The sequence below is a fragment of the Protobothrops mucrosquamatus genome, unplaced genomic scaffold, assembly GCF_001527695.2.
Source record: "Protobothrops mucrosquamatus isolate PMUCROS unplaced genomic scaffold, P.Mucros_1.0 scaffold195, whole genome shotgun sequence".
Classification (NCBI taxonomy): domain Eukaryota; kingdom Metazoa; phylum Chordata; class Lepidosauria; order Squamata; family Viperidae; genus Protobothrops; species Protobothrops mucrosquamatus.
The window spans coordinates 120,356-144,824 of NW_015386551.1; the positions used below are offsets into that span (position 1 = coordinate 120,356).

At 37.9% G+C, this 24,469-nt stretch overlaps 1 protein-coding gene across 1 annotated transcript in view; it reads right to left on the reverse strand.

The window, feature by feature from the left end:
- The window catches only part of LOC107285586 (prominin-1-A), a gene marked incomplete at its 3' end in the record, with an annotated part of 32,294 nt that extends 9,526 nt beyond the window's left edge, over window positions 1–22,768 (reverse strand). Inside the window, 13 exon segments of the mRNA XM_029283705.1 lie at window positions 1,974–2,065; window positions 2,435–2,558; window positions 2,971–3,129; window positions 3,753–3,912; window positions 6,963–7,026; window positions 7,389–7,463; window positions 7,939–8,129; window positions 8,837–8,926; window positions 9,451–9,514; window positions 11,751–11,871; window positions 13,281–13,486; window positions 13,789–13,850; window positions 22,612–22,768. Of these exon segments, the coding sequence (XP_029139538.1) occupies window positions 1,974–2,065; window positions 2,435–2,558; window positions 2,971–3,129; window positions 3,753–3,912; window positions 6,963–7,026; window positions 7,389–7,463; window positions 7,939–8,129; window positions 8,837–8,926; window positions 9,451–9,514; window positions 11,751–11,871; window positions 13,281–13,486; window positions 13,789–13,850; window positions 22,612–22,741 (1,538 nt within the window). The 5' untranslated portion in view covers window positions 22,742–22,768.
- Between the last annotated feature and the right edge of the window lie 1,701 nt (window positions 22,769–24,469).

Genomic DNA, 24,469 nt, shown 5'->3' on the forward strand with positions numbered 1-24,469 from the left:
CCTTTCCCTGTACCCTTAAAGACACAGGAATCAAGTGCAAAGCAAGAAAGGCTCACAAAAGCCTCCCAGAATAAAGAAACACTGACTATGTGTTTTTTTCCTTTAAGCTGCCTCAGGCCTGTCTCAGTTTAAACAATGTAGCAAACAAGTTCCAGCAGTTGCAAAAAGCTATAACCTTAAATTAAGCCTGTTTACCTACAAAGAAAACTTGCTAAAAGCCATAGACAGACTCAAGGGGGTAAAATTAATTACATTTGTTTAAAGGGATTAAAAATCCTTATGGTAATCCATTCAAACTGCCAGTTGACCAGGAACCCACTGGCTTCCAAAATAAACCCACCTCCTTTCCAACATGCTCATCTGCCAGCTTTTCATTTCATCAGCGCTGATTGTATTCTCTTGGCTGGAGAAAACGAACTAGGGGACCTTTTCTTCCAGCACCAGCTGCTGCTTCTCCCCTGTTTCTTTTTCCTCCCTGCCTGCTGAGCTCTCCTTCCACAGTTTCTTCTCCGTCTTCTTCTCTTTCCCTGTTGTCTTTTTTCCCCTTTCCCACAAAAAACATCTATTTTTATATCCTCTCCTCCCCCCCTCCCCCCCTTTTCTTCAGTTCACCTCCAGCTCCATGCTGCTTCCAGAAGTGCAATCAGCTGGAGTCAATCAGCTGGAGCCCTGCCGTGCTCCTGGGGCTTCTGCCAAGGCCCGACAGTCCTGCAGGTCCAGCTGCCTCTCCCTTAGGCTTGGGTCTCTTCAGCTCATTCCCCTCCCCCGCTACATTTCTCTAGGATGTTGTGAATCACCTGCCATGTGCCAAAGTACCACAGGTGGTACACATGCCACCGGTTGAAAAGCTCTGACCTAGATGATTGAGAATCTTCACAGATATCTTCAGAATGGCCTTACTGTAGAAGCAGGCACATTACAGGTAATCCTTGACTCACAACAGTTCATTTAATGACCATTCAAAATTATAATGGCACTGAAAAAAGTAATTTATGACCGTTTTTCACACTTTCAACCATTGCAGCATCCCCATGATCATGCGATCAAAATTCAGATGCTTGGTAACCAATTGATATTTATGATGGTTGCAGTTTCCTGGGGTCATGTAATCACCTTTTGCAACCTTCTGACAAGTAAAGTCAAAGGGGAAGCCAGATTCCTTAACAACCATTTTACTAACTTGACAACTGCAGTGATTTGCTTGTGGCAAGAAAGGTTGTAAAATGAGGCAAAACTCACTTAACAAATATCTCACTTAGCAACAGAAATTTTGGGTTCAATTGTGGTCATAAGTCAAGAACTACCTGTATTCATTCCTATCACTTGCACACACAAACAAGTCTTCCTCTTCCTTGCAAGGAGCAGGTGAGAAAAATTCAGCTTTTGTGGTCACTGATAGCAAAAATATGTACACTATTTTCAGCGGTTTCAACTTGGTTCTATCACTTAGGTCAGGGGTGTCAAACTATCAGCCTGCAGACCGGATGCGTCATGGTGAAACCGTGCCCACCCTATTGCCGGCAATGGCAAAAAAGTCGCAATACATTGTGACACGTCACATGACGTTGTGAGTTTGACACCCCTGACTTAGATGATCTATAGACTATCCTGGACCAATGGAGGTGGAGGGATGGGATGGGGTAAGAGGAGCTCATCCATTGGGAAGGGGAAACTGAAGGGACTTGCTTAGGAGAAAGCTTTCAAAGTAGGACTTAAAGCACATGATTTGTGCAGAGACCACATTCTGGGAATATGGTTCATATGCTATTCTAGCAAGCTTTAACTCATTTATAAATACTTTAATCTGTGTAGTGCTTCCATGTATTTCATTACAGGTTTTCCTCTGTACACCCCCCCCCCCAAATTCTATTTCACTAAGCCTGCAACATTTATGTTCTCTCCAGATTCTCCTTCCTCACAAGGAAACTGAGGACAAACATAATGGCAGTTCACCCAAGCAGCTTGGCACTCACTTGTATATGCTGGTCAGGTTTACATCAGAACCCTTCATATTCATGACCTTCTTCACATTTAATTCAGGGAACAATCCAGATGTGTCCAGATACTAGAAAAAAGATAAGTAGCATCTGATGAAATCTTTTCTAAATTTTCTTAAACTCTTTACTGATCCCTCTAGCTGTATTTTCTCCTCTCCCGAAGCTGAAACTACTGCAGCTAGTGACTGAAATAACAATGACTTATGAAAGTTGAAAGAGGGAACTGCAAACAAAGATTGCAAATTAATAAACGATTATTAATTCTATAACCATGAATTAACCTTTTCCCCTCTGTCATAATATTTATGCATTTATTTTATTAGGCTTATGTGCCACTTCAATTATCAACCAACTCTACGCAGCCCCTTGTCTTCTCATTCCTAACCATGAGGGGACACTTAGCAGTTATGAGTACAATAGCAACCTAGGTGGCTTACCTGAAGAAGAATTCCATTAGACCAAGGCTGGCACACCAACGTGTATGAATTGCCCCCAACTAAAAATAGCAGTAGAACCAGCAACATCAGCAACCATGAAAATATAAAGCTGAATCCAACACTCCTGTCATGAAAGATGAGAATTAATCAGAGGTTTACATTGCAACTATTGATTTGGATGTGAACAACCCATAGAACCTTCTACAGTTGGGTCTTATATTCTCATGGTGCCACTTTAGTGTGAAGATCCATAGAGCAAGACAGGAAAACAATGTGCTGAGGCAAGTAGAGGACATTATCAACTTAGTAGTGTACCTTGGCATTAACAGTGACATTTGTGTATAGTACCAATCTCTGTTTTCCTGATAGAAATCTATGCTAAGTGTAAAATTAGAAAACTTTCTATAAAGTACATTCTCCAAAGCAACTAACATTACATAAAAATATCAGCAGTGTTTTTGGTTATGATCTGGAAGGATATAAAGAAGTTATTTTCAGTTATTTCCCTATATTGAACAGGAGAGAACATTTCTTACGCCATAAAGAAGTTTCCACCGGTGTTGGAGAGGCAGCCCCGTTTGGTAGGCCATTGCATTCCATGTGGATCTAGCCCAAGACTACCAAGCAAAAGACCCAACACATTGAATGCAATTATTACAAGCAGCAGGCAGCAAAGGCAGATGCCAACACCCCACCTGTAGTGAAAGAAATCAACTAGTTAACACTCAGACTTCAAACAATGAAGGAAGGAAAGGGGTGAAAATACACTCAGTTGAGTCAAATCAGTTCAATTCAGTTGAAATCAGAATAAGGAAGACTGTGCTGTGCTAGCATCTACAACAGACTTAATTTTGTTCAAATGGGATGTTTACCAACCAGGATTATAATTTCCTCAAGTAACCAAATTTTCTCAGGTACTGTACATAACACATTAAACCACAAAGTACCTGCATGAGCTGGGTTTGCATCCTAGGCTAAAATGTGCTTGGATCATTTGTAGCTCAGTGCATTATGAACATAGGCACTAGAAGTTAAAGGAAGTAATGAAAATAATAAGACCCAATTCAAGCTCAGAGCATAAAAACTAGTATTAAATTCTGATTAAATGGTTAAATAGATCCTTAAACTTTTGCAAATTAGAGGTGCTGGTCATTCAAACAACATGCTTGAAACAGTACCTCAGACATTTCTAGAAGCCTCATTTTTCTTCTGAGCTACACCATTTTTTCTATAACTGACTTTCTGTCTATTAAAATGGAATGCATATATCACCCCAAGTAATTCTGCAACATATGAAAAATTGAGAAATTTTTCCTACCTGTAGCCATCATATTGGACCACAACTGGCTTGTAGTCATTTGCCTTCTTTACAAGATTTTCCATGAATGCAGTGATATTCTTCAGTGAGACCAGCGTGTGAAACTTATCACTGATTGCATTAATTCCCTTCTTGACTTCGTTAAGTATATCCTGTATATCTTTAATAATTGGAGCCAACACAGGTAAATCGTTATACTATGTGTATTATCATGGATCACCTAAACAATAGCAGCAATTATCCAAGGACAATGGATATGTTAAGCTCTCCAACTTGTACTCTGTACAGATACAATTTACACTGCATCTTAATCTTAAGTGATGCAATTCAACTTTTTAATTACCTAAGAGGCATCTTTAACAAAGCAATAAACAACAGACAAAGTTGACTGCAAATTCTGGGAGTGAAGATTACATTATTTTTGAGGGATCAGTTCCCATTAAATGAAACTAAAGTCAGGGTGTAGTAGGAGCAGGAAAATAGCTACACATGGGAAGAATAAGTAGAATAATTCAGGAAACTAGATATGTTTGACCAAAGAGGCTGAAAAACAATAAATCATGAAAAACATAGGAATCTACCTAATACTGCATCAGATCTTCATCTTACACATATTATCTGCACTGTCTAATGTTCATACAAAATCCCAGGATTTTTTTACTGTGGTTAATTAAGCAAGCCATAATGGGCTGATTCAAATATAGGTAGGTTGAATGGGTACATCTACACAAGTAAATATTTAAAAAAGCAAACTGATTAGACTGTGAAAGTCCTCAGAGGGATACTTCACTTTGATGAAATTTCAAGTGAAATACTCTCTAAGGTGTGACTAAAAGGAATCATTTGCTTCACATTGCTCTGCTTCTCAACCACCTCTCAACATCCTCTGGGAGTTACAAAAACCAAAAGAGCACCTGCATAGAAGTCTATCCCACCTTCTCAATGGCTGAGAGTTTCTTTGCAGCCTTCTTCTACTACGTGATTGGTGGAGTCTCCTCTACCTCTAACCAAAGTTGGAAAAGGCTTCTACACAAGTACAGTGCTTCACTGAAGCCTTTCTTAACTTGCACAGATGTTAGAAACAGGAAACTTGGAGATGACATTGGTCTAGGCTAATTTTGTTGCACTCTTAATTCAGTGAGAAAAAAACTGCATCCACAGTGTGAATATCTTCAGAGTGGCAAATAATTACATAGGACAATAAACCACCCCATAAGTTAATACAGTAAGCAAGCAGGCTACTTAATGGGCAGCAGTTCTTCAGACTTTCTGCTAGGGATCTCTCCAGTCCTTCCTGAAGAAGCCAGAGACTGAACCTGGGCGTTTTTGCAGGCAAAAAGTGTGCCTTACTAACTGGTTTGGTATCTATGAGTACTGATTACTTAAAATTCTACACAATGCTGAACCCTGTATTCATGCCAAGAGGGGAAACATCACTAGGCAAAAAATACTGACACTAGCATTAGTGTATTTAGGAAGCCAGCAAGACTGTGGCGTGGAAGGAACTGAAATAGTGGCATCCTAGCAGAGTAAAGCATCTAAATTTCTGACTACAATTCAAAGTGCTGCTTATGATTTATAAAGGGGTACACAGTTTGGGCCAAGGCCTTTTGAAATGCCAGCAATGCTTGCCAAAATCCTTTGGAGACATCCTACTCTTTGGGGTATATTTGGTGGAAACCCAAGAGGAGACATCTTCTGTAGCTGATCCCGGGCTCTGGAATCTTCTTCCAGAGGCGCCAGGCTTCCTTCTAACAGGAAGCCAATATATATATTTATTCAGACAGGCTTTGAGCTATAACATAGACCTTTGTATTACAGAGAGATACATACAGAGAAATAGAGATACATATATTTTTAACTCTGTTTTAATTATCAGTAAACCTTTAGTCTGTATTGTTATTAATAACTATATATTTAGTTATTTGTAGCATCTTTCAACATTGTCATTAATTGTTTTAAATAAACAGTTGGCAGAAATGCTTATCAAATATGAAGATGACATAAAAGTAGGTAGATAGCTAATACTGCAAGATAGTGTTGCCCAACCTCGGCTAATACTTGGGACATGTTTCCAGATGTATGATTTTCAACTCCCAGAATTTCACAGTCAGTATGGCCATTCCTGAAAATGCCAGAAGTCTGTATATCTAGAGGTTTTCAGGTTGGAAAATATTAAAATTTAGGATTAAAACCCAATAAAAAATTATATTAATAGATTTGAGAAAAATCACAAAAGCAAATGTACTAATAAACAAAGGAAGATCTTAGAAAAAAATGAAACAAATGCACAGGTAGAGAGCATGGGAGGATATCTGGCCTGATAATACTAAATCTGAAAAAAATCTTAGAACTGAATAGGAATTGGCAACTCAAAATATGGCTACTCAGAAGTCAAATGCAGTTTTAGACTGTGTGAACAGAATTTCATTTATCTAATCAGGAGAAGTTATAATTATATTCTACTTTGAGTACTTTTTCCAGTTCTCGGCACCACGCTTTAAAAGAGCATCAGTTAAAAACTTGCAGAAAAGAGCAACAAGGGGATTAAAACGTAACTCTTATTTTTAAAACAAAGTAAAAAAAAATTGGTATGTTTAGAGCTGAGCAAAGATTTTAGAAGGGGAATATAAAAGCACTTTTCAAGGAAATGAAGACGTGTCATACAGAAGTTAAGACCTGTCCTCTATCATTGAGATGGAATAATGGTCATAAGGAACAAGAAGAGAGATTCCAGCTGAATGTTAGAAAATACTTCCACAAGTCATAGTTTGATAGGGGAGCTAAGTATGTGGAAGATAGTGAGCTGTGCTTCAGGGGATGTAATCTGGCATTATTTTACTTATTACTTCTGCATTAAGGAATCGATTCAATTAATGTACCTAAAAGTTCCCTTCTAATTCTATGACTCTAATGGAAATATGAGATATAAACACAATACATACATTATAAATTAATTAATTACATAATTTATGTGGAGGAAAATAGAAAGATTTCTTTTGGAAAGATGGGACTATTGGAAAACTATATTTAGCTGAAGTGGGGGTGCTTGTAAGGTATCCACAAATGAGGGAGAGGCATGTCAGACCTTCTCTTATAAATGCACCTTATAATGTCAGTCATATGAATAATTTCTTACACCTACATGCCTTTAGAAACCACAGCATAATGCTTGAAATGAAGAACAAATTCTATGACTGGGTTACTGACCAGACACCTCCTCTTTGGTTTGATTAGAGACTTTCTGTGGTATCTCTTTCACGAAATTTCTTGCCTACAAGCAAAAGACATCCAGACAGACACAGATGAAGACACATACAAACAAAGCTCAGATCTCAGAATGTAAGTCAAGTAAAACATGAGCCCAAGCTGTTGAAGAAAAGACAAAGCCCCCAAGAAGATACATTTGCCATTTCCCCAGATTAACAGATTTAATCCCTTTCAAGGACATAGTACAGGTCTCATACAAATAGGGTTCATCAGTCCATGAACAAAATGGCTCCAAACAATGACCAATGATTGTTGAAGTGACTATTTTGTCCTGTTCCTCAACCTCTCATGGGCACCCATCTTATTGCACTGGCACCTGGAGTAGATACTTGGAAAGAGAATTGTAGAAGAAAAGGAGGGTGTTACCTTTATTAGAGTACTGTTGAGATCTAAACGTGTCAGATCAGATATCAAATTAAGCGGATGGCTGACATCAGGAATCTGCAGAAAGAAATAATGCAAAAACCTATCTTTTTATTGTTTGATCAACCCCAATTAAGCAATTGGGTATGTACTATGTTTCTAGTGGGATGAAGTGAAAACACATGAAGCAAGAGCTGCCACATAGAAATGTGATATGGATGATTAGGAGTTAATGAACACAGAACTAGACAACTTGAAAACATACTCCTACATTGTAAACTATTCTGTATCGTGTTACAATGGGAATACATTTGGTTTTATGGCTTCTGATTTCAGCCTCCTGTGGGTCAATTATCTCAGCAATCTTACCCCAATTACATTATGCTTCCTTAGACGGACTTTTAAGATGTATCATTAATTGAATTTCTATGCCTCCCCAAAAAAACACTGAACAGTTCACCGTACCCTTGACCCAATCAGATCTTTTCCTATGCCGTCCAATAATCCACCCTGCCCATTCATATATTTCTCTCTCTTCCAAACCCCATTCTACCGTATCAAAATTGGCTTCAGGCGTCAGGTTCTCTACGGACACTTCCCCACAGGAGCTGCCACATTCTTCCAGAGTGGCATTGATCTCGGTTCTCAGGTCAGTCAGTTTTTTGTTCAGCTCTTTTTGTATTTCCTGCAAGCGAGCACCAGTCTGGTTGACTTCCTGGAGTTCCTGGTCTATGCTCTGAATGTCTATAAAAAAAAAGTAGGAAGGACAGAGGAAAGACTGAGGAAGAATTCCACAACCTGAAGTATCCACTTAGTTCTTGATTGTAAAAGAACTCAGAGATGATCTTGTGCAAGATATAAAAGACCATTAAATAAGGAAAGAGTTGGACATGATTTTGCACTGTGAAGCGGTATATAAAGTCTAAGTGCTATTGCTATGTTTCATGGTCCAGAAATAGAAAGAAGCATGAGAAAGAAATTCAAAATAATACCACCTTGATTTTGTTTGGATAGGATGGGACAGAGAGAAACTTGAGCAGGCTTTTAAGACTCTGTTATTATATCCTATAACAATAAATGACATTCCTAGAATCCCTTTGATGTCTGTTTCTTGACCTGGCACTGATTTTGTCCACAGGGAATTACCCCTCAAACATATAAAACATAATGAAATCAATCAATATGTCTCCAGCAGTTTCCTAGCCTTTGGGTTCCCATGGTTTTGCTCCGGAGAGAAAAACAAGATTTTTTTTCTTGTCATAGCATCTCTTATGATAAGGTTAGCAAATCACTTGTCTCTAGAACTATAACAAAGTCTAGGGCTTTTTTATGAGAACTTTCTGTAAAAGTTCCTTCAACTTCTGGGTTACCCTCTATTACCAATGTATATGGGCTTCCATTCTACTATTATATCTCAATACCATTTCCTAATCCAGTCTCTCTTGCAATACCTTGAAGAAGCTGCTCAGCTGTATCTAATACTTTGTTTGTTCGTCCACCTAATTTATCCTTGATCTTGCTCCCCAAGGTATCACCAATATCTGCAAAGAAGGAAAGCATCAACACAAAGTTACTAACAGAAATATTTTTTCCACTGCCATTTGCCTGTAAAACCCCACGGCCATTTAAAATTTTTAGGATGGATGGACAGAAATGTGCAAATGTAAATATCTTTTTGCATATATTTTTTCATTTGACCATACCCATTTTTCCTTCACTTTACACATGGAAACCCCCCAAAAGATGATATGATTCACATCACTTGGCCTAAAAAAGCTTGTGCACTCATGCACTCAAAAATAACAATAAAAATGTATACCCCACCTTTATTTTGTACAACTCAAGGTAGTGTACACAATGCTTTGTTTCCTATTTCTCTAGAATGCTCTGAAAAAATTCAGAGGTATCTTCCTAAACTGGTTCTCTGTAATCATAGGATGCAGTGCAAAAATGATATTTCACAATTTGAGACATTTCCAATACATCATCATGAATCTTTTACTTTCTTTCACTAGAGATTGCATACATCTTTCTCCCCAGAATTGTAGCCAAAGCATAAACTTACTCCACAAGCTCACATTAACCTGATCCAGTGGCACTTTACTAGACGTGATGATGTCATTAATCTCCTGTGGGAGAGATAAAATAAAATCCTACGTTAACAGAGAAGATAGCACACAAAACTAAAATCCTGAACTTGGGATTCGTGGATTCATGGAAATTATGAGGAAAAACATAGGATGTCATATACAATTTGAACACAAGATTATTAAAATATGTTTATTGTACCAAAAAGCTCTCCTATATATTTCAGATATAAAGTCACATACTGACTATCTGTATATAGATTCAGTTGGCAAAGTTGCTGGAACCATCACTTCTAAGGAACTGTCCTATGTGCTTTTTGTCACAGAAAAAAATACGATACACAAAATAAATGCAATATTTGGTTTCTAGAGGTAAATACAGTAAATGAGAGAGGAGGGGGAGGAAGAGATGGAGGGAGAGAGAAAGAGATGGGGCTAATTTGGAAGATAGTCTAGAAATATCCATTAGTATAGAATACAGCAGCTAGATAAATAATTGGAATGGGCATTATGATCATATGTTTCCTGTGCTGGCTCATTTCAAGTAAAAAGAGTTGGTAACAACCAATGAAGTCCTTCACAACTTGGGGGCACAACTTCTGAAAGGATGTACCTTTCTCTGAACTGCTAATTGTGCATTGCAGTCATCTTTAGAAGTCCTGCTCTAAATGCCCTCCTATCTTGAAGTATGGAGCACAACCATCTGAGTGACAGCTCTCCAATTTTGGCAAGGTCTCATTGAGATAAAGCTTGACAACCACTTTTTTGATACTAAAAACTAAGGCTTTTAAAAAAAATTCTAAGGCCTTTTTTGTTTTTGCCATAAAGCAGTCATGTTATTTGATTGTTAAGATAATCTAATTGTTACTTTTTCTAAGTCATTTTCACTAGATGTTTTATGCTGCTTTTTATGTATTCAGATATTATTGACATTTTTAGGATATTTGGATTTATATTGTCTTATTAAAAACCATTATGAAAGAAAGCATATAAATGAACCACGGTCACAAACTGGCTACCCAAAAGTAATTTTAGTTCCAGTGAAGGGGAACCAGAGCACAGATATTCCAAGATTCTATTCTACAATCTTTTCTTGCCAGATCCCCTGATTGCTAATCTTGCCATATCCTTTGGTTGCTAATGGTTAAAAAACATTCGTGGATTTAGACACTTTTCTGATTTTTGCAAAGATTTCTTGGAACCATTGTTCTACAAAAGCAATTCTCAGAAGTACAGATAGTCCTTGACTTATGACCACAATTGAGCCCAAAATTTATATTGCTAAGTGAGAAATTTGTTAAGTGATTTTTTTGCCCCATTGTTCTTGCCACATTTGTTAAATGAATCATTGCAGTTGTTAAGTTAGTAACACGGTAGTTAAGTGAATCTGACTTCCCCATTGATTTTGTTTGTCAGAAGGTCACAAAAAGGATCATGTGACCTTGGGACACTGCAACCGTCATAAATATGAGTCAGTTGTCAAGCATCTGAATTTTGCTCGTGTGACAATGAGGATGCTGTAATGGTCGTTAAGTGTGAAAAATAGTCATAAGTCACATTTTTCAGTGCCGTTGTAACTTTGAACAGTTACTAAACAAACTATTGTAAGTCGAGAACTACCTGTATACAGTATGACATGATACAGTGGTCCAAGCAGACCTGCCTTTGAAGGGAACTGCTACTGAAACAATGTTGTTGGTAAAAATCTAAATCAAAATCATTTTAAACATTTTTCTGTTAACAGCAATTATTGCTTGCTCCTTCTGCTATTATGAAAATCATTACATTTTATTGCTTCTACTTTAACGTTAATTGGTTATGGGCTATAATAGAAGGCACAGATAGATTGCATGAAAATGCAATGTCATCAACAACAATTATGAACACTGACATATCTCTTTGATTTACTTAAGAGTTTTACTCTATGTTCTAGCCTTCAACTAGGATATGGAAAAGCTTTAGACCTTTACCTGTTTCTTTGGTAGGATCTTCCCTAGTATTAACAGGATCTAATGTTTATTTGCCAGCAGGCAATGGATAAGTAATTTAGTACAGGCACTGAAGTATTAAAACTATAGATAGAGAATAGTAACATGCTGGTGGGTTAAAAGGAGCCAACCAATTTTCTCAAGAGAAGTAGAAGAAATGCTACAGAATGGAAGCAATGGAATGGAATCAAAGATATTTTGCTGGAAAACAGAGCAAGCCGCATGGCAACTGGGACTAATACAGAGTAGGGTATGAAAAAAATAGGATAAGATAGAGGGGTCACATTTACCTGAGGTATAGAATTCAGATAAACATTCAGGTTGCTCACTGTTTTGTTGAAAATGTCAAAACCACTCCCTAGACCCTGGGATATACGTTGATTGCTGACATAGGCACATATATCTCCAGCCCTTTAGCAGAAGAAGTAAAAATAAAAGAACAAAGTTGTGAAGAGCAACTAAGTAACATCATTCAGTAGGCTGCAAACATAGCAATATATTGAGGTCTCATCCAACTGATGTAAGATATAAATGCAATAAATAAATAAAATTTATTTGGACATTGATGTTGTGTTAAGTATTTGAAAAGCTATGGGGATACAAATCTTGTAAAATGTTTAGATGTAAAATGAGTTGAGTTTTTCTAGCTTTGTATGATGTATGAAGCCACCAATTCTGCCCTAACATTATCTATGAAGTAGTTTATTATGTTCAACAATACATGGTTTAAAAAGATACCTTAGCATTATGTGTGAAGCTAAACAGAATATAAGGAAAAAATAAGTATGGCTCAGAGCCAGCACTTAATGCCTTTTTTTTCTTTCTAACATTGCAGAATCATAGTGTGATTTCAGCTGGGAATCCCCTAGTTATGTGATTTGTCAAAATAATTTTATATTCTGTAGCACCTTCTCTCTCTAACCCCATCAACTCACTTGTGGTTAATTATGCCACACACAATATCTTTGTAATCCTGCCTGCATTAACAAAAATATATTATGGCTAACTTTGATTTTTGTGTCCTTCTGGGAATAGTATAGAAACAAATTATATAGTAAGGGTACTCCAATGTGTGGGAATTTCTGTAAGGAAAAATAAGGGTGTGTGTGCAATCCACACATGCTCAAGGGCATATTTATGCTTTAACAATGTGCTTGCTTCTGGGGAAAAAATTGCTGAGGGGAGTTTTGGCAAAATCAAGCATTACCAGGAATATTCCAGGCTGCTATCATATGGTTGCACTCTTTGGCCATAGAGCAACTTCGTAACTGTTTAGTCCCACCCAGTGGAATCTACTCCCCCACCATGGCCATTTCCTTTACATCTTCCCTGCTTGGCCCATCCCATCCTAGGCCCAACTTTCAGGAAACCACTCCCCAAATACAAACAATCCTGACAGACTTGCCAAGGGGACAAAAGAACTCACATCTCAGTTAACTCTGTCCTTCAGCCACTGTGAATATTATATTAGGAACATCTGCTATGTTAGTACAATGCTTATCCATACAAATCAAGGGATCTGATTTCAGTGTGTTTCCAGAGGACTGATCACATTAGCCTCTTGCTGCCAAATCAACAAGAAGCATCTTAAAGAGTAATCAATTTATTACAACTTCATCTTTCATGGATCATTGTCCACTTCAGGAGATACAACTATAAACTTTAAGGTGCTACCCAATTTTCTGTCAATGCAAACCAATCTACTGTAGAGGTGCAGGAGTAGCTACTTTAAACCAGAGGCTATAAAGATAAGCAAAAGCCCATAGAATAGTCACATTCCCTCATGCTCGTTCTGTCGTTCTTCATAGGATAAAACTTACAGAAGAACAGCAGTGATGCCCAGCAGAAAGCAAAAAAGAGTCTGTCTCTTGCAGACAGTGTGCTTATTCTGCTTCTGGTACATGAAACCTCCACAATGTCCACAGCAGCGGCAGCAACAGAAATACAAGCCCACTAGAGGCACAAGGACGATGAACAGAAGGCCAATGACAGTACAAACCAGGAAGCCCGTCTCATACTTCAGCATCTAGAGATGGAGGGAAGCAAGAGAGAGTTAACAGAGTTAGCAGTCTGTGGATGCTTGTCCATAATGCAGAGAGAAGGATAGAAAACTAAACAGGAGGCTGCCTTCAGGAGTGGGCATATTCCATTGGATTTACCTCAGATACCATTTTTACTGCCTTAAAAAAAACAACACTAAACAGCAAGAATGTTATTTTAAACTCTCAATCAATTAACCAGATCTAGCAAAGGACAATGAGGCCTCAGCATATCAAGTCTTAGACATCTTCACATTTTCATTAACCACAAGGATCACACTCTATTTACCTCTTTATACACTGTCTGGTTTTGAAGGAAATCTGGATGCCTGATCACATATGTCAGGAGATCTAGGGAAAAGCACAGAGGTTGACAGAAAATGCTATCATTTATTTATTAACATCTATAGATAATCCAAAATCTGTAAAAAAAAATCCTATCTGGACTCTGGTTACCAGGCTGAAAATGTCATTTCTCCAGCTCCCTTTCTCCAAAGCCATTTTTACTGTTGGATATATGTAGGGCAAATATAGTATTTTTAAAAGAGTGAAGACATTTTTCATTCAAAACAATTAAATGAAAATAATGCCTAGAAGGATTTCAATATTTTGACTTTTCCCATATTTCTGTGGGAAATCACTAACAACTGGCCAGAAAAGAAAAAGGTTACAGTGGCATTGGATGTAGGAAGAATTCATGAACCTTTTTACCCATGGGCTTCTGGAAACTTTAGGGAGATACCAGCCTTCAGAATACATAAAACCTTCCTCTTTAGTTACAGGAACAGAAAAGTTCAGGTAACTGGATTTAATCCTATCACCCAAATACGTATTTCCTTTGGCACTGCTCTACAAGCAGTATTTCCTCTCTGCCTCTAGGTGGTGTAATGCTACATGCTTTGCAAACGTTCTCCACTTCAAAGGCTATCAGCTTGGAACCATAAAGGAACAGACAAACAATGCAATAGGAAATAGCCATAACAAATATTCTACCAAGCTACTAAGCAATGCAGTGCAAGTGAACACTATATGGGGATTGGATACAGCTATAAGGAAGTCAGCTGAAAATTAAAAGATTATAATATATCTGAGTCATGCTAGACTCTAGATGATCCAAATTCCATATAGCAATGAATGAACTGCTACACTGCACCAGTAAAGAACCCATCTGCAGATCTGAAAGTTCCCATTATTCTATCTAATCATGAGAAACTGGTAAAAAATGGCTCCATGACCAAACCTTCTTTTTTCCCCCCATCTTTTTTTCTACCCACATGACTGATAAATAACTCTTTAACATCAATCATCTTGTAACAATGTTGTACAACTTCAATAAAGGTGCCTTTATGAATTTTCATATTGGTTTTCCTAATGGTCAACATGTCAACTATAGCTTTTTAAACTAGAACAGTGATGAGCAACTTTTTGATGGCTGAGGACCATATTTAATCTTGGGAAGAGATTCATAGATGCTAACAATGCAAATCAGCAATATTGAGCTGTTTAGCTTGTGGACTGCTCTAAGAGTTTTGCAGTAGACCTTTATTTTTTTTAAGCTATATTAAGGCCTGCACTATAGAGTTCATATGTTTTATGGCCAAAATGGCAGCAGGCCCCAGTACTAATTTTCAGATATTAGCTGAATGGCCTTGGGACAGGATGTAATTCACCCTTAAGTTAAAAGAAAAATGCTTATCGTAAGTATGGTTTTTGCTTGTTAAAATATATGATTTAATCTGAAGTAAACATTTGACACAAAAATACCCAGGATTCAGGAAGAATATTCAAGAGAATATGGGATATATATATATATTTAACCCAATACGATGTAGCAATAAGGAGTGGTGCGGTGGCCTAGAGGTGAAAACACTTGCTTCCCACTTGGAAGGTTGAGAGTTCAATCCTAGGCAGTGGCAGATGTTTCTCTATCAGGGTGAAAAGGGAAAATATCTGCTGTGAACTCCTTGTAGGCGTCTGGAAGGACATCCGGCCAGTAAATGCTCAGCTCCATTAGTCATCCCGACTCCACCCCAAGAAAAGGGGTTAAAGGGTTGTAAAAAGAAAAAAAAGATGTAGCAATAGAATTAAATGCTTTTTCAGGTTTGAAAATATATCTATCAGGCAGACTGATGCCTCAGCACATTTTATTTTCATAACTGTACACTGCGGCAGAATTGATGCTGCCATACTCCATATCAAGAGACCTCATCTTGAAATATACCCTCTAAGCATCAAAATCTTTTTGCAGCTTTTGAACCCTCTTTCAGCTGTTTGCACTTCCAGTAAAACTCACTTTACTTGCATAAATATCTCCCTTGTTTACCCATAACAAACATTTTTGGTTTTGTTTCCTTTTAATGTATTATCTCAACTTCCCCTTATGATCTTGATTTTCTTAATGCTACCTTGGGAACTAATCTCCTCTGAAAGACACTTTATATACTGTAACATATAAATACATTTAACTGAATTAGATTTAATTTAAATGACTTAGGTTCAATATAAATTTAAATGAGTTAGATTTAAGATCTTTTGTGGCAAGTAAAAAAGGCACTGAAGAAAGCACATAAGGTGTTTTACAAAGAATGAGAAATATCTTTTATAAAAGGAAAAGCAGGCTTCTCATTTGCAAGAGTATATTAATTTGGCAAACAACATTTTTGCTGGAATTGAAGGTTGTGTACACTTTGCACAAGAGAGTTTGAGCATTGGGTCCTAAGCACTTAAGACAGATCAATAAAATAATGTTAAAAAGATATCTCTGCTTGAATGCAGGCTATATCCTACAGAGGAAATCAAATGGTGGAGTATAGTCTGGATTCCCAGGAAGGAGAGGCTGCATTCCAGATGACCAAGAAACAGTGAAGTTTAGATAGCTTGGTTGAGGGGAAAGAGGGTCAGGATAGCTGCTCCCTAGAAGTTCTCAGAGTATGTCTTTAATAATGCAAGTAGTTGCTTTAGTTTAGCAAGATTTCTGTATATAGGTAAGTGACAATAAAGGAAACTGCTTACAATGTAACTCTGCATGTCTTTCTTGCTTTTTTTTTGAGCCTAACATCAAATTAAATACTTCTTTGCCATAACATAGGATAGGAAAAGAGAAACACATTTTTTTGTTCAAGAAACTTTTCTTCAAAAATCTCTTAAATCCAGATAACTAAAGGGCAGCATATCCTGGCATCATCCCAGCAGACCATTGGAAATGGCTTTCCCTCCCTCCTAGGAAGATCACCAAGGCAATGTGAAGGACGCCAATCTGGTTCCTTATAGAAGGCTGCTGTGAGCTTGCTTACCTTTAGCCCAGTGGTTCTCAACCTTTTTAATGCCGCGACCCCCAACCGGTCGTAAGTTGAGGACTAAACCCGTCATAAGTCGAGCACTAAACCGGTCGTACGTCGAGGACTACCCAACCGGTCGTAAGTCGAGGACATTCCCTGCCTGGGAGCGCCGCGCATGCGTGGTTCTGCCCCCTGTGCCGGCCGAGGCGTAGCTGGCAAGCAGCAGAGACGGAGCAGGCCGACCACCAGCTGGCCCAGCCCATGGGAGGTAAGGCACCCGCCGGAAAAGGGGAAAAAAATGGCGGACAGCCTTGCTTGGCGACCCCTGTGAAATGGTCGATCGACCCCAAATGGGGTCGCGACCCCTAGGTTGAGAACCGCTGCTTTAGCCCTTCCAAATAATTTCTACAGGGATAGCTCTGCCAGTCTTTTGAAAATTAAAATGCCATTAGGCACTTTGTAGTTTCTCCTCTAGAGGGTATCTCAGAGACTACTAATTTTCTCCATAGTTTCTGTCAAAGTATAACATCAAAAGCCATCTTTAGATTTATGAAGGCAATGTAGAGGATTCCATTTGGGAGATTATTGTTATTTTTCTGTTAAATGATACAGAATTATATGCTGGTTCATTGCAAAGTATCCAGATCTGAAAGTGGCCTGCTCAGGTACAAAAATATTCTTAGAATGTAGCCAATCTGAACATTTATGACATAAAACGTGGCATATAGTTTATTAATTACCGAAAGAAGACTGGGTGATCATTAACATTATATTGGGAGAGTAATGGAATTAAGCCATTCCTTGGGTACACATACAATATATGGAAGTCAAAAGAGAGGCTAACATCAATTCCCACTATATTGGATTTATCTTTAAAAATTCAAATGGAATTAAATATTTGCCAGGAGTTTTATTACTTTTTCGATGGGCATTTTTAAAAAATTTCAACAGAAGATACTGAAAGCACTCTGAGTAAGATCCTCTAGTGACTGAATATTGAGGGTACTGTCTAGGATAGTAAAAAGACCTCAGAAATGTCTGGGCCAAGTATGAAGAAAAACTATAGGATAAGTATGATTATTGTTTTTATGTTAGCTATAGATTTAGAAAAACTGCCCAAACAGACAATGATCTTTATTCATTACAATCTGTTAGATCCTGGCCCAGAACTTTAGTATAAACCTTTTTTTTTCTCCATTTACCGGTAATAGCTCTATTTTTATCTGTTTAAAAATTTACAGGTGTTAAAATCATTAGTTGTTCTGGCTATCCTATATGCTAGCACTGTCCAGGTTGTATGTTCCTTATCATGACAGGATTCGGATCTTGTAGCAGATTGGTATTAAGATGAGGTTGGAAAAAATTAAATATATTTTTGAGCAAAACTAGTGAAACTTTGAAAAATTGAGATTATTTCAAGATGGTTATTTGAAGCAAGTAGTGACTGATTCAGTTGAGTAACTTGTGGAACTTCAAAAAACTGATTTGTGGCCAAAGTCAACTTATATAGCCACATTGATCTAGGATACCTGCCATTGGAGGGTAAATTCTTAATAAATTTCTGGTGGTTTTACTCACTTCTTATGGAAGTGAAAAGTCCCAGTAATGATAGCTGATCATTCTCAAAATGAAAAGTTACTCTGCAATTTTTGCAATGAAGCATATAGCCACTAGAGTTAGATGTAGAGAATAAAGAGGGTGGCCCTGAGGAAAAGAGGGAAGGAACATTACCAGAAACAGTAAATCAAAATACTGAGCTATAATTCACAGACTCATTTTTCACAAGGCAAAATTTTCAAAGAAAAAGAAACACTCCAAAGGGTTAAATTTAAGACGTAGGAGAAAAACCTGTTGGGTTCGATTTAATTCATAGGCCTAAACAATGGCAACTAGAAAAACAACAGAAAGCTTTAAAAACTCACATTATAAAAGATAATGAAAAGCCATGTACAGTATGTGCACAAATTATCCAAATACATATTCTAAACACATGATTCTAAAATGAATTAGAAAGTTTTATAACATAGAATGTTGATAATCGGAGACCCTGTTAAGAGTCGTCTGAAAAGACACCACCCTTCCTTTGTCATGTCACTTTTGTATCTCTTTTTCCATCTTAATATGCTGCTTTCCCTCCACCTACTCTAACTAATTTCTTTATTCTGCATTTAGAAACAAGCTGCCTGGAGATTAAACAAAAAAATTAATGATTGACTGAAACTGGAACAGCTCCTTTACAATAAATAGAAATGTTGGTACTCAAGCCTTTAATGGAAAACACAGCAGCTGCCAAAGTGTAAAATGGACTTCAAAACAATCTTCATATCACCCTCAGCTCTCCACAGCCTATTAAACTACCTCCCTTTCCAGGGATGGGGGGGGGAAAACCCTCATATTTCCTTATGGCAAAACAGCTAAGAAAGGGCTGGATTCTGTCGATTATGAGGCCTTGTTGATTAGAATGCCTAGGTCCAGTGCTTCACAAGCAAATCTGCCTATGGAATCATTTTAGGATTATGTAAAAATGTCAATAGAAACAACAGAAACAGGAAAAGCCACCATATATACAGTATATTTTACTTGACACCTGATACCTGAGAAAACCTAGCATTCTTAAGAATAAAAGAACTGGTGCCTTCATGGAAAGATAACTGTTAAATACAAGAAATACACAGTTGCTCAATGCGCCTGCTGACCTTAGATTCGTTTTTTTAACGGATAAGATAAACTAACAGTATATACTTCTTAAATAGCTGTTTGCTATTTAGTAGTTAAAGAGAAGTAATAAAACACAGAGTCTACCAACTAAGAGGGGAATAGATGGCTATTCTTCAAAGCAAAATATTGCACCAAGTGGACATTTAATGTTACTTATATCTAACTAATTTGTAGTTTCATATTCAGTGACTGAAGGTCCAGAAAAACAGCAATTAGAAGACTCTCAACTTTCATTAGCTATTACTCTCAACCCCTTTAAGCTGCAACAGACTAAACTAAACACATGAGTTTAAAGAACTGTCTCTAGTTTTAAAAAGAGAAAGAAGCAATAACTTTCAGGAAGGCCACAAGGATTAGATTATCCAGTTGTATACAATCTGAATACGACTCAACATGCAATACTATTGTCAAAAGGATCTTAACATTTTGAGTTGCATCACAAGAAGCATTATATTCAAGATAAGAAATCGCAGCCTCAGAGCCTGCCTCATTATTCTAAAGAAAGAAGCAGTGTCCTTGGGGTCAAACTGATACAGCCACTAGCATACTATTTAATCCTGTTTCTGTCCTATGCTTGTATACAGTGGAGGGTGTATGTGCTTCAACTGAGCTTCAATTCAGTCTGGATAGAAAACAACTTGACTATAGTTAAGCATGCTGTGGTTACTAGTGCATTTCAGGTTAAGAATCTGAATGAACAGCATCTTGGCTGCCTTACAACTCAGGGCTAGTTCAAAGCACAGACTTTGAGCTATTAAGAGGAAGGAGACACTGCAAACCCATCTATCCAAGGTCTGAAGAGATCTATACCAGGTTTCTAATTTATTTTGAAACACTGTTCAAACAGTGGTGTTTGCTATTTAAACCTTGTGCAGACACAATTTGTAAAAAAAAACAACCTTATCCCATGTTAATCTTTTCAGGGGCCTGAAATAGCTGATCCAAGGGAGAGGATAGGCTACAGGTATTTTCTGCTTTGGGCCTCTCTCCAGTGTATCAGATACAGACTGTTATTTCTTTCAGGTGTTTTAATAAATATATGTTTTTCATTCTGCTTTGTATTAAAATACCCTATTAAAATGTTGAAAGTACCACAGAAATATTTTTTAAGGAAAGAAACAAGACACCACTTTCTCCAGCTTATTCAGTAGTGGTCAATCTCATGGTCTGCACTTCTGGAATCAAAGCCACGAGGAAGAAAAAAGGGCTGGGAAGCCAACCCTGATAAAATAGCCCAGGAAATGCTATAGCTCCTTCTCTCCACCCCCACCCTATTTTTCCCTATTAAAACACAATCCTGTTGCATGTCCACAGTGGTGGAATTAAATGAACAGAGCTTTGCCATTGCACTTACACTTGCATTCAGCCATAATATTGGAGATTTCAGAAGACTGCTCTAAGATAGTTCGTATACTTATTCCTCTTTTAATTGACTTGAGCGATGAAAAGGAGAATTTTCTGATTCCGATTCTAGATTTTTTTTAATCCCACCTTTATTATTTTTATAAATAACTCAAGACAGCAAATGTTCTAATACTCCTTCTGTCTCCTATTTTCTGCACAATAACAATCCTATGAGGTGAGCTGAGCTGAGAAAGGAACTGACTGGCCCAAAGTCACCCAGCTGGCTTTCATGCCTAAGGCAGGGCTTATTTTAAATTAAATTAAGTTTTGTGCAATTAAATTACAAATTGTGGTAAATTTCTGGATAACTGTACCATTTAACACTTTTGAAGCCTTCCACAGAAATTTCATTTGAAGCTTTGACACAATGTATTGGAAAACAGCATAAATCATATAACCAAAATTGCATGAAGACAAGTGGAAGGTTTTGTGGTTGTTCTTCTTGGACTGCCTAAGAACATAAAGTTCTTGGAAACAAGAAAAAAACTTGTGGGTTTATTCGTTCTACTCCGTGGAGAATTGATTCCCTAGGTCAGTCATGTCAAACTCGCGACGTCACGTGACATCGCACAACATATTGGGACGGTTTTACCATTGCCGGCAATGGGGTGGGTGTGGCTTCCGCGTGACGCGTCCAGCTTGCGGCCCGCAGTTTGACACTCCTGCCCTAGGTCTTTCATTCTTCACATTCAGACTATGAATTCAGTGTCTAGCATCTGCCCATAATTCAAGCAGCCCTTTTGCTTCTGTTCTCTTTTTCAAGTGACTGCACAATTGTCAGATCAGATGCTTGTTGCGTGCTTTGTATTCTTTGCACTTTAAAAAATCTGAGAAGAGTTGATTGACACTGGAGTTAGACCAGAAAGAGAAATCGTTTTCTAACTGGCATAAAGAAAAATCTGTTTGTAAATAGCCTATTTTTACTCTAAGCTGGAAAAACAGGTTATCCCAAGTTCTGATCAGGAAGGAAGACATGTATGTAAAATGCCACAGACTGTACTACTATATAGTTGTCCATTTCTCAGGGGGATTGGAAAGCTAAATTTATGTGTGGAGTCATGTTACAGTTTCAGTACTTTAATATACATTAGAAATATTTGACTCCCCAAACTCAGGTTTCACAGCTATCAGAAACTGGAATTGTGGCGGCAAAACACCAGCATTCAATGATCTTTCAATTAATATGGGCATTGTCCAAAGGTTAGTTCATCTTTTTCAATATATGAAGAAATAAATATTGTGAAATAAATAAATGTACCATAGACAGTAGATGGTATTTACCTATCAGGCTCAAGTATACAGATCGACAAACCCCTCCCAACACCCTTATTATTGTACTGTTCAGAATTTCAATGCCAGGTAAACCTGGTACAATAAATCAACACCTTTCTCATTTCAGAATGATAGCACTGAGTATTATTTTTTCCAGTACTGTTTCATCAAGATAGTTAAACTGGCTTTCTGCACAGAGCCATAGCAAACTCACTGCTATTTGCCTATCAGCCAACATCATCCTTGATATTCAGATAGTTAAGACTTTCCTAAGAATTCTCAAATTAAATGTGTGTCCTTCACAACACTTAATCTGAGAAGCCCACACAATGAGAAAAATAAGGGCTGAACAAGTTTTATGAAAAACCCAATGGCATTCTGTACTAAAGTGATAATGTTGATGATATGAAAAGTAATTCTTGCATCATTACAATTCTTACCTTTTGGGAAACTGTTGGGTTGCACGATTCCCAAGTAACCATGCACCATACTGAACAAGCCTTGTAAGTTATCTTGTGAGTTACTGGGTGGTTGGTGATAGGTGGGTTGTGTGAGGTTTTGAAGAGGCATCTTCAGAGAGTGAATAGGCAGCACAGTCCCAAATCCTAGACAAGTTGAAAAGACTTTGCAGATCTTCAGGAATTTGTTTCCTTCACAGGAATCTCTATCCAATGCTGCTCTGCAAGCACTTTCCCTTAGATACGATACTCTTTGAAGCTTCCTCTGACAAGCCCTGGAAACCTAGTTGATGATAAAGCACTATAAAGTATGTACAGCCCAGCAACCAACCATAAAAAGTCAGATGAAATATCAAACATCATCTGCTTCCTTAAGAGGGGAAAAAATAGGATAAGGAAAGTGATTAATGTGGAGTTTTTTGGACAGGTGACATTCAACTTTCAGTGCTCAGATAATAGAAGGGAGGGTTGAAAGCTCAAAAGCCCCTCACCCAGTTCTCCCCAAATCAAGTCATAAATATATAAGAACAGTCTGGAAAGATCAGACAAAAACCATCTATTGTTTCTCACAATGGCCAATCAGACATCTCTTGGGTGCTAAAAAGAAAACATAGAGACATGTTTCTTCTGCTCCCTAGGACAGTGATGGCGAACCTTTTAGAAACTGAGTGCCCAAACTGCAACTCAAAAACCCACTTATGCATCGTTGAGTGCCGGGTGGGTGTGGCCCATTGACTGGGTGTGGCTCATTGGGTGGGTGTGGCTCACTGGGTGGGTGTGGCTGTAGTGGTAACGGCAGACTGGGTGGGACTAAAAAGTTCAATCAATCAATTCCAAGTTATCCTAGAGAGCAGGAGAAACCAGAGTAACACTGACAGGTTTTGATCGATCTGTCCTCCTTAAATTTACCAAGTCACTTTTCAAGACAATCCAAGTTAGTGGCCATCACCATGAACTCCATATTATAGCTATACATTACATGAAGAAGTACTGGGGTGAGGTGGAGTACTGTTCTAAATCTTCTTTGAATTAGTTTCATTGGATGATCACCGGTCCTAGTGTTTGAAGAGATGGTTAAAAAAACCCTTCTCCCTGATGTATAATTTTTTTTATATCTCAGTCATGTTCCCAATAATACCTTTTTTTTCAAACCTAAAGAATTTTTAGCCTTTTCTCAGAAGGAAAATATTGAAGCCCCCTCTATCCGCCTAAATATAGCAGCTTCCACAAAACATTAGGGAGCAGGACTTCCTTTGCACTCCCCTTCATTTGAATACTTCCTATTATTTTTCCTTCTGCCGATCTGAGTCATCAACAGGACACAGACATAAAGTACAGTGGTTAGTGGAGGAAGTGTGGACATTGAAGAAAAATGCCAGTATAAAATATGGTGGAGAAGGGCCCTTATTAGCAGGTCCATATTAGCAGATGGCAGACTTATTATTTAGTTGCTATGCCGCGGTTAGAATGCAATGATTATCCCATAATTCAACAAATATTGGGTCCTTGAAACACCTGTGTCTACTAAAAGATCATCAGATTTATGAGACGTAATCTTAGAAACCCTATCCTTTAATACTTGCTTAACACAAGTACTCCGAAAGAGTACTTTCCTACTTTCACATTTGGAAGGAGAGAACCCCATGTATTCCAGTGCTGCTTTCACAGGACATTAAAGGGGGTGGACATGAACCACGCTGCTCCCACTGAACATTCCCTACCCAGCCAGCCATCCTTAGCTCATGCTAACGGGGCAGGCTGTGGGGGGCGGGGGGAATACATCCTGTTCAATATTTGTCTGCCTTCCCGCCTTCTTCCGAAGTAAGACCCAGAGGAAAGT